At 38.3% G+C, this 11,131-nt stretch overlaps 1 protein-coding gene across 1 annotated transcript; it reads left to right on the top strand.

The window, feature by feature from the left end:
* Positions 1-1,390: 1,390 nt before the first annotated feature.
* On the top strand, positions 1,391-10,328 carry LOC120739324 (kelch-like protein 33). Its single transcript, XM_040041067.1, has 7 exons — positions 1,391-1,483; positions 1,977-2,705; positions 4,352-4,794; positions 5,648-5,890; positions 5,972-6,222; positions 8,957-9,127; positions 9,326-10,328. Exons 2-7 carry the CDS (start codon positions 2,057-2,059, stop codon positions 9,852-9,854), a joined length of 2,286 nt encoding a protein of 761 aa, XP_039897001.1. The 5' UTR covers positions 1,391-1,483; positions 1,977-2,056; the 3' UTR covers positions 9,855-10,328.
* The last annotated feature ends 803 nt before the right edge of the window (positions 10,329-11,131 follow it).

Genomic DNA, 11,131 nt, shown 5'->3' with positions numbered 1-11,131 from the left:
AAAATTTAGCTCCTTTTATAGAAAATGTTAAACCAAAAGCAGTACTTACAGTGCCTTTCTTTGCTTGTTGAATGAAGAGGGAAAATCAGCCTTTGTTCATTTCACAGTGAAATAATTGGAATTTATACTGTCAGTGAGGTAGGTGACATCCCCTCCCATTTACCTCATCCCCCTCCTTTCAGGCAAAAACTCACACACATACACTAATTTTCTTGCCTACACACACACACACACACACACACACACACACACACACACACACACACACACACACACACACACACACAATAAATGTTTATCTGAGTTGTGTTATCTGAAACACAAATAAGTTATTATATTGGGCTTTGGATAAAAATTAACAGATTGTTGTTATTATAATAATATTTGTTTTTCCAATACTTCTCAATACCTTAACCTCTACTGTTATCCATTTTTAATATCAGGTTCTAGTACCTGTGCTCTTAGAAAACACTTGGTTATACAGCATAAGAAACCTGAGTTTCAGGCAGAAGCAGAGTGTGGAGTAACAGGAGAGTAATTGGGTTCTGCTGAAGCAACTAAAGATGAAAATATTTTTAAAATGGAAATATGTGTCATAGAATACTTTTTGAATGATCTTCTGGCTTTTATCTAATCAGAAGTAGAGAAAAAAGAAAGAATTTAAAAAAAAAAAAAGCAAAAACATTAGGTAACAAAGTACCCTACCGATGATATTTTCTACAGGAAATACATTTTTTTATTTCCAATAAAAATCTTTATCTCCAAAAACAAAGAGCTAAAAACCTGATTTTAATTTTGTTTGCAAAAAAAAGTTATAAATAACTGTGTTATTTAAAATAATAACTGTAGAACTAACATAATAAAGTTAATACGTTTCAAGATGAGTAACACAGCTGATCTGTGACTACATGCTTTTCATCAGTGCCAATAATGCACAGGAAGGAACTTTCACAATGACTGCACTAAAAACGTTTTCAGGAACTCTTCTTTTCACTCATTCTGTTGTGTAACAACTTTTCAACATGGATGTTAAAAACTGAATTAAACACATAATGAAACAAATATTATTGTTTTTTGGGTTAATAGATTTTCCTGATGTTACTTTGAACACAATTTAAAAAACGTACGCTGGACATAGTGAGAGAGTGTTTTATTTATACTCATTAATGCTTTGTCAGACTTTAGACACAGCAATAATGGCTGTGTTATTGTTGTTATTTGAGGTATTTGGGCAATACTATCTTCTCAGTCTTCTTTTTCACCTTCAGTCCCTTCATGTAATACTTCAAAATACTTCACTTCATGTTGAACTTTTTTAAGCAGGCAGTTCCTGAGCGTACTGGAAACTTCTTGTAGTGTAGTCTTTATAGTGTCAGTGCCATGCTATAATTAAACCTGCTCTAGTGCCTTGTGCGCCCCACATGCTCACAATGCCACTGGTCAAAGTCACTTGTTCCACCCACACTGCTAAAGGAAAAGCAAGGTAGGTGCCTATGCAGAGTCTTAATCTAAAATAAGATATTAACCAATTGTAATCAAGCAAGACTCGTCTTAGTACAAAATTACAATAAGTCGTATGCTGCTGGTATTTCTAATATCTCGTGGGAAATTGTTCTTACGAGGACGTTTACTGTCAAAATGAACTGTAAGTTGTTACATGTTGAACTCTGTGAACAGGTGCAACAGACAGATGTTTGTGTCTTGACACATTCGTGTATTACAGCATTGCTAATAAGTGGCCTCCTGAACTTAAACGTTTGTCATGATGACAATATTGACACACTTATTTTAGGCTAGGTTGTGTTTTCTTTGCGTAAAAGACACTTCAGAGGTCATGAGGACAATTGATGCATGTCTAATGTTAAAGTGAATAAGTACAGTGGCATTTCCAGGAATAGAGTAGTCACACTTTTCTAGTGTCTTTATTACTGACTTATCCTGACTCTCGCTGTTCTGCCTTTTCTCTCTTTGTACAGTACACGTTGAATGTAAACATCTGGCGGTCTGCTCTGACACAAGCAAGTCTATAAGGTGACAGTGCACACAGGAAGACATTATGAGAAGAAGTGGAGCAAGCGGAAGAGAAAGTGCAACACATGTGGACAATAGTGGCATAAAAGAAAGCTCAAAAACTATTCTTCAAACACCAAAGCATATACCAGACTCTAAAGCTCAAGAAACTCCTCACGGCCTTTCTTCATGTCTCTCAGAGAATTCTGATCTTATCTCTTGCAACTTCTCTTCACACTCAGACAGACTCTTCACTCACTTACACAACCTTTGCAAGGAAGAATTACTCCTGGACTGCACCTTTATCGTTCAAGGAAAATCCTTCCAAGCTCACCGGCTTGTTCTAGCAGCTATCAGTCAAACCCCAAATGCATTTTTAGGTTCAAAAGAAATGCCAGGGCTTGGAGTGGGAGAAATTGCACAATGTTTGACACCAGTTGGGTTAAGGGCTATCATGGAGTTTGCATATTGTGGACATGTGGCCATGGACTTGAGTAAAGAGCGGGTAATTGAGGAGGTTTTAAATGCTTCTCAATGTCTCCAGATGGAGAGGCTGAAAGAAAGTTGCATATCAAAGATCAAAACTTCTGCTGCAAAAGAGAGAGAGAAGAGCTTGGCTATCATCAGAGACATGTGGGAGAGAGGAGAAGGATGTGATGTCACAATACAAGCAGAGACTGGAGAGAAATATACAGGTGAGGCCCAAACACTCATATATGGGATCATATATGACTTTACATGACTTTACAGTGGTAACAAATGAAAAGTAATCTATGAGGAATGTCCACTAGCTGACCAGTGTAGCCTTTGAGATTATGATGTAGGGTAATATGACCCGAACAAGGTTTAATCTCTTAACACCCAACAATGACACATCTAGAATTAGAATTAGAGCTGGGACTGCTTTTAGTCACATGCTGAAAAGGAAAATCCCCAGAAACTAGAGTATGTTACTTTTCAACTTAAGTTCCATACGTTCATACTGGCATTAAAGTTTTTCTTTTAAACAGTTTTCAATTATAGTGCTTTGAAAAGATTTAGATTGTTTTAAATAAATAGTTACAAGAAAATTCCCAAAGCATTTATTTCATTTTTATTGTGATCATTAAAAGAGAAACAAATACTGTTCTTAGATCTGGTCACATTTCATACAACTGTGGTCAAACGTTTCCATGAACTCATTATGGGTTTGCATGTCATGATAATTTGGGAGTTTTTAATGATTTCTTTGAACTGATCTTTTCCCAGAGTGGAATCATTGTATATCATATGTCTGTCATGAATTAAATTAAACTATTTTGGATTTTCTGGCATATTTTTTTTGGATATTTGACTACTCTTCTCAACAGAAGTGGTAGACTTCAATCAAATTAGTTGGTTTGATACCTGGCTTTAATTATTTTCAGTAGGGTTGAGCTCAGGGCTTTAGGTTACAACACTCCATTTAAAGCATTACTTAAAAGTACTGTTTTATAGCATATAACATGGGGTGTTGTATGTGTAAAAAAAGTATATTGTGTATGAAGATGAATGTATGTTTTGTATGTAAAATCTATTAACTGTAGTAGGCAGTCAGTGTAGTTGTACTGAAAGCAGTGGCATTATCTGTACACTCTGAAATGTATATCTGAACAGTATACAACACAGTATATTGTACTGTTGTATTATATCCGAAATAAATCTAAAATAAATTCAAACTTGTGCACCAAGTTCTTTTTTCCTTGAGTCACTAAAGACGCATGCTGCACAATCGTTCCACCCTGGACAAAGAACAGTTCAAATAAATCATATAAAAGTCCCAAATTGCTATGACATTTATGTACATGATGAATGTGTGTAAAATTCTGACCACAACTGTAGCTGGCGTGCAACTATTTTACTCATGATAATCACATCCACAGAAAGGGTGACTGTACTACACGCTCCTCCACAAACTTGTAGATTTCCTAGAATCCTTTTCCCAGAATAGTTCATAGTGTGACAGTCAGCTGTTGTTTATGCAGGTAAGAGAAATGGAATGTCGATAATGTCAACACAAAGTAAATATATACACAAAATCATCTCATTTACTAATTTTTTTTAGTTAAAAATGTGTCATTTCTTGGTGACACATGCTGACCAGACATGTGCTGCTGTAAAAAGAAAAAATAAAGACAAAAAAAAGCATAACATAAACAGAAAATGATCACCCGCTGTTGTTTTGAAGGAGGAAGTAAACTGGAAATGCATTTCCAGTATGCTAACACTAGGTGGAGTTAGAAACGTTTTCTTACCTTGTGTCTTTTTCTACTTTATCCGCATCTTTCTCTGTGACTTTTTATCATCTCCTGACTTTTCTCAGCACATCGTGTGGTGTTAGCAGCAGCTGGGGACTATTTCCGGGCATTGCTGTGCGGAGGGTTACGGGAGTCTTGCCAGGAAGTCGTGTGCCTGCGAGGTGTGTCGTCTTGGGTGATTGAATCCATGCTCTATTTCATCTACACCGGTCAGCTCAGACTGAACTGGAGTCGGATTTGGGAGCTTACAGATGCCATGCTTCAGTTCCAGCTGGAGGGGGCGCTGTCGCTGTGCATTGAGTTCCTGCAGGACAGAATGGATGAAAGCACATGTCTAGATGTGCTGGTCCTGGCTGAGACCTACGGGCTGGTCCAGCTAGGACAGGCAGCTGACGAGTATATCGCAGCTCACTTCCAGTGCGTCTCTTATGGGGAAAAGTTCAAGGATATTCCCTTTCACCTCCTTGACAAGCTTCTTAAGAAGGACTCCTTGTCTGTAGAGAGTGAGGTAGTATTTTTATTTCTGGTGGTCAGTCATTCTTTTTGTGTTTAGCTTAAATTTCTCATCACGTGTTCCTCCTTTCGTCTATCATATCTAACTTTTTTTTTCTCAAATTTCTCAATCTTTTATCTGTTCCAAAGGTAATGCCAGGGATAACAGCTGTTATCCATGTGCAATGCAATGGGTTTGTAATTCATTTCATTTTTATTTATATAGCATAAAATCACAGTAACAATCATTTCAAAGCAATTTATACTGTAAGGTAAAGATCCTGTTATAGTAATAACAAAAGGGAGATAGCAACAATGAGACGGTCTCCTTTGAGCAAGTGCTTGGAGAAAAACTTATTTTTAAAAGGATGAAACCTGTGGCAGAACCAGAAATATGCAGCAGCTTATAGGCTTTTAGCTTCACAACTAATGTGTTACTTCTGTTTACAGTTCAACAGCCTTATATAAAAGAACAAAAAATTGAAATAAGACACATTTATATTCAGTGCTGTTTTGGGGGTCTACATACTTTATAACTGCAAAGTTTGACCATTAAAATATTAATTCTTTGTATTTACAAATGGAAGAGAAAATACAATTAGCCTAATGTATTGCTCACAAAATGTTGTGTAGGTGACATTGCTCACAATTGTACACCATCCAAAGTGCAGCATTCAGTAGTTGTAACTGAAAATATTCAGTTTGTATATGTGAAAAAAATATAAATTATTAACTCAAATTTAAAATGAATAGATTTTCTTCATGACTTTCTTAAGGACAGTTGGAGTAGTAATCACAGGCTATTTATGCAATTTATTGTTTATTTTGTAAAATAATATTTCTAAAGCATTTCTTTTCTTTATAATTAGATTGTGGTGTTCAAGGCAGTAGTGAGCTGGGTGGAGGACAACCCTAAAGAGAGACTCCAATGCCTGTCCAGCCTGCTCCGTCATGTTCGGATCACACTCTTCAGCTATGCTGAACTTCAGGAGGCCCTTAGTTGCAGCATCTTACTCAGGAGCCCTGGTGCAAGGAAAACACTTGTAGCCCTCCAAAGTCTCATTGAAGGGGATTACAGAGGGCCTAAATATCATCCTCGCACCAAAAACCAGGTTGATACTCTTTTACTTCACTGATGTTTGGAATTCAATTAAAGCTATGTCCGTTTAAGCAATATTACCACTTTTCTTTAGGTCCTGGTTTTGGTAGGTGGGGACACTGTTGATGATGAATTCATGAAGAGGGTTCCCAGCCAGACCCTGTGGTTTGCTCAACAGTTTCACCGTGGGCCCGGTTTAAGAAGGAGCATAGAATGGAAACCATTTGCAAAGTTTCCTGAACCTGCGCGATTCAGACACTGTGTCTGTCTCTTGAACAACAAACTGTATGTGTTGGGAGGACGCAAATACTATGGAGCACTGGACATCCTCAAGTCAGCAGTGAGGTTAGTGTTGTGTGGGTCACAGATGTCATACAGACATCAGAGGTGTTTGTGGTTGATTTTGGAAAAGAGTTCTTCTTGTACGTTGTACACGTGCTTGATATATAAACTGTCATATTAACAGCTTTGTTTGAGTTCAGAGCTCATCAACAGCACAGTCATTGGCAGAAGAGATTGTTTTTTTTAAAGGGACTCACACAAACACTGAACTGATACATTATGCAACTTCCTCCTTGAATGAATTGCAGAAATGTGTGTGCATGTTTGTGTAACTGCTGTGTAAATGTAGTTAAATGTAGCTTTTTAATCTGTAACTACAACTACATGTCTTTTACTCTCAGAACCTTCTGATCTAGTGGGATTTTCCTGCACATTCACATCTAGAGTTTACAGGAAAAGACCCCCCAAAAAAGGAAATATCCAGTGAGGTCCAGTTGTCTGGGCAGATCTGTATTGAATCAGAATCATTGTTAATTGCCCAAGTTTAAAGCGAGAGAGAGAGATAAAAAGTGGGGAAAAAACAACTTAGAAATTAGAAATTACACAAACTATAGTGCAAAACTGAGTAGTGCAATATGCATATGACTGCATGATATGAGTGGATTATTTCATCAGAGTGAGGGAAGTCTAGGGGCATAAATGTTCTTCAGGGATGTGAGCGCTCTGCAAAGATGTTTTCTGCCCATTATCTAACCCTGGACCTTCAAAGGATCTGAATAGAGGGAAAATCAGTGCCTATGATCCATTCTGCAGACCTAATTGTCCATTGCATGCTGGCCAGGTAGTAGGGGTGGTGTAATGGTACGATTGAGATTTCTTTCCACACTTTGGGCATTGTTTAAACATCACGGCCTACCTCAGTACTATCGCTATCATGTCACAGTGAACCAAAATTTCTATGGAATATATGCAGCACCATGAGAGTGGGTAAAATAAGTATTTTACACGTTACCATTGAGATGAAATTCTCACCAGATGTCAATAACAAGCCATCCGATCCATACATGCAAGAAACCACAGATTTTCATAAATTAGGTTGTGTAATAATGAGGAACTTTACTTTCTACTCCTTACATTTTCAAAACAGGCTGGTTACTTTAGGTTCAGTGGTATAACATAGCATTTATGCTGGGAACTCAAAGTGGGCTGGAAGGAGTGCAGGTGTGTTGTTGTGGCTTCAATACTTCAGAGCATTTAGCTGGCAATACAGAAAAGAAGGACACTGAAGCAATACAACAACAACAACAACAACAATATTAATTTCAAATCACATACTGGATCTATAGAAGATTTGCTTTAATAGATCTTGTATTTTTATATTGCAAAATGTCCTGCAAAACAAACTAAGCTATAGTTACTTTGTGTTATGCAAATGTTGCATGAAAATACTGGGTGGTGTTGTCCACAGTAAATGGGTTAGTTTCCAGCAATGTGGTGAATTTATTATGAATTCACTTTATTTTTATTGGTGCACAGGGGCTGGTCAGTATTAGGTTACATCAAGTGTAGTAGACTAATTTGTATTTACACTGATAATGCTTAGATTAAGTCACTGAATTACACCATTATACCAGCTTTATAGAGTCTTGTATAAAGGTAATACAGTATAGTGTCAGTATAGGAAATAGAAATAGGTCAAGATATCTTGTGAAACTGCTGTCTTGCCCCGCCTCAATTTCCTTTTAATTTGTGTGTTGTCCTCTTAAAACCTCTTGTGTATTGCGATTCTTTTCCCCATGCTGAGCTACTACACCGCAAACTGTGGTTACCCCACATGCTAGATCTCAATTTTACCCCTGATTGTACTGATTGTACTATGTTCCTGTGTAGGTGTGGAGGGAAAGTACATGTACAATGAACGCAACAGAAAAAATAGTTGGTTTTTTTTACTTTCTTTCTGCTGGTGTCATACATTACAGATTAAACATGAGTACATTAATTTGAGTTTAGATTTGGATAATAGTTACATTCTCTTGTACTAATATTATTTTATTGCAATTTTAATATGGTTCAGTTGCCTTTGCATAAAATCAGATGGTAGAATTTTCCTATAAGAAATGACTTTTGCTGTATTTTCCTACTTTGAGTACATTTCATAGCCTGTACTTTCCCCCTTTTATTACTAGAATAAAGAGGTTGATTCATTACTTCAAATTTTACTGGCGTATTTGTTAGTGTCATGAAACGGCTGTGGCAAGCAGGATGTAGGACCCAAAATGCAGGACGCTCAGACGAGGGAGTAGACTCAAAGAGGCTGCTTTATTGCAGTTACAGGACAGAACTCCAAAAACAAACCAAAATTAGAGACTAAAACTAAACGCTAAGAAACCTGGAGGCAAGAGACTAGGGACGAGGAGCACGGAGGGAAACACAGGGCTAAAATACACAGCTGGGAGTAATCAAACACAACAAGAACAGGGGAGGCCAAACTAGACCCACTGACATGAGACACAGACAAAGTAAAACAGGAAACATATCACATAGATGCGGACTTGACAAGGGGATACAGCTGACAGGGGAGACAGAGACAAAATCAAAGTTCAATAAGAATGCAAAACTCAAAACACTGGGTCACCGACCCAGGACTGTGGCAGTTAGTATCTATCTAATTTCTAAGTACAGAATATCTGTACTTTTTCCATCTCTGGCAATCAGAAAGCAATCCTGCCACTTAGTGCAAATTAGTATCAGCTGGCTCAGTCCTAACTGATGACAAGCACAATCCCATTTCCCTTAGGTTTGACCTGACACAGTGCAAATGGGAACAGCTCCCTGATATGTTGCATCAACGGGACTACTTCTCCGCACTGTGCCTAGATGGGAAGGTTTTTGCTCTTGGGGGAAATCGCAATGACCATCAATACCACGATGCTGTGGAATGTTACAGTCCTGAGGAGAACACCTGGAGGTGAATACATTAAGTTATGGCTTTTTTTATATTCATTGATATCTTATATCTTGAGCTCTTGTAGGAAGAATGTATTTGAAGCACTATAAAAAGGTTAGTTTAAGAGTTCTGTGTCTATCTTAATGGGACTAACCCCCCCCCCCCCCCCAAAAAAAAAAAAAAAAAAATCCTTTTCATTTGGCTGTTGTTGTCCTGCAGGCTGGCTCACCCTCTGGACACAGCTGTTTGTGGCCATGCTGCAGCTGTTCTGGATGGGCAGATCTATATTTCTGGTGGTTCTGACTCCCATCACCATTGCCTCTCATCTATGTGGCGCTACCATCCTTCCCGTGGCTGTTTTCCCAGATCACCCATGACCGTGGGAGCAGGACGTGCAGGCCATACAATGTTAGCTTTAGGAAGGCGGTTGGTAGTAGCTGGAGGGCTGCAGCCTCTCTGGATAGGCTTTGGAGATCAGCTCTTGTGTGAGCTGTATGACCCTACTCAGGACTCCTGGTCCTCGTTTCCCACTCTGCCTCGAGCTCATCTATCACCAGGAGGAACTGTACTTGATGGTAAATTGTATGTAGTAGGAGGGTCTTCAGCAAACACAGCAAGGGATACCAAGTGGGTGCATTGCTATAACCCCAAAGAGCAATGTTGGGAAAACCTGGGTGCTATGCCCTACCCATATACTGATCTGGCAGCTTGTTCACTGCCGTGCCCAGACGTGGTTAATCATCAATAAAATCTTTAAGTAGTAGTTGATTCTCTGTAGTGGTTCAGAGTGTTACATGCAAATCTGCTCTTGAAACTCAGGAGTCTGATAACAGACTATTGCACAGTAAAGCAATTTAAACTGATCCAACAATGATTACATTTACAAGCAGACAATAGGTTAGGTGTGGACCACATTAGTCAAGTCAAGCAGATTTTGATACTAATTCCTTCCATGAACCATAAAGGCTCTTGAAGCCCATCAGATATTTTTTTTGCCTTTTGTCATTTTTTTTAAATTCTGACACAGGTTTGCGCTAGCTTAACTGGTAGAAGTAATCAGAAGGTTGGTGGTTCGATCTCTGGCTGCTCCAGCATGCCAAATATCTTTGTGCAAGATACTAACTGTTAACTCTAAACATTGTTCTCTCCATGAATGGGTGTTTATGTTTGCTAGAAAGCACTTGCATAGAAAAACCATAGAAAAAAAGTTACTTGTATGAGGCAAGTTCAAATTCAAATTCAAATTTTATTTGTCACGTACACAGTCATACACAGTACGATATGTAGTGAAATGCTTGGACAACTGCTCGTGACCTAAAGAAAACAAAAAAGGAAAAGGCTATGAATAAGATAGGAAATAAATATGAAAAATTAAAAAGGGTAAATTTAACTAGGAAGGAATAAAATATAAATTAAGGTTAAAAATGAAATAACTGTACAACACAAATTAGAATGAAGGGTAAATTTAACTGGGAGAATAAGATAAAATATATAAATTAAAGTTGAAAATAAAATAACTGTACAACAAAATACACAATATAGAACTATATAAGAATGTATGAAGAAATATAAATAAATATATACACAATAACAGCAGCATATACACAATAACAGCAGCGTGATTTAAGTAATGAAGTGAAAACAATGTCCAGAATGTCCAGTGTGTGTGTAAGAACTGTATGTGTGGGTCAGTACTGTGTGGTGGTGTTATTGAGAGACCGTATCGCCTGCGGGAAGAAGCTCCTCCTCAGTCTCTCTGTGTTGGTCTTCAGGGAGCGGAATCGCTTTCCTGACCTCAACAGAGAGAACAGTCTGTTGTTGGGATGGCTGAGGTCCTTCACGATCTTCCTGGCCTTGGTCCAGCACCGCCTGCTGTAGATTGAGTGCAGGTCAGGGAGCTCGGAGCGGATGGTGCGCTCAGCTGACCGCACAACCCTCTGTAGAGCTCGTCTGTCCTGCATGGTGCTGTTCCCGAACCAGGTTAAGATGTTTCCCGCCAGGATGCTCTCTATGGTGCACGAGTAA

The sequence above is a fragment of the Simochromis diagramma genome, unplaced genomic scaffold (genome assembly GCF_900408965.1).
Source record: "Simochromis diagramma unplaced genomic scaffold, fSimDia1.1 OVJJ01000370.1, whole genome shotgun sequence".
NCBI classification, from domain to species: domain Eukaryota; kingdom Metazoa; phylum Chordata; class Actinopteri; order Cichliformes; family Cichlidae; genus Simochromis; species Simochromis diagramma.
This window is presented reverse-complemented; position numbering and strand designations above follow the sequence as displayed.

What these genes read in the sequence shown, in the direction of transcription:
- LOC120739324 (XM_040041067.1), top strand. Translation starts at nt 2,057, where the DNA reads ATGAGAAGAAGTGGAGCAAGCGGAAGAGAAAGTGCAACACATGTGGAC. An exon ending in GACTGGAGAGAAATATACAG is followed by an intron (nt 2,706 to 4,351) that starts GTGAGGCCCAAA and finishes GACTTTTCTCAG; the next exon opens with CACATCGTGTGGTGTTAGCA. An exon ending in ATCCTCGCACCAAAAACCAG is followed by an intron (nt 5,891 to 5,971) that starts GTTGATACTCTT and finishes ACTTTTCTTTAG; the next exon opens with GTCCTGGTTTTGGTAGGTGG.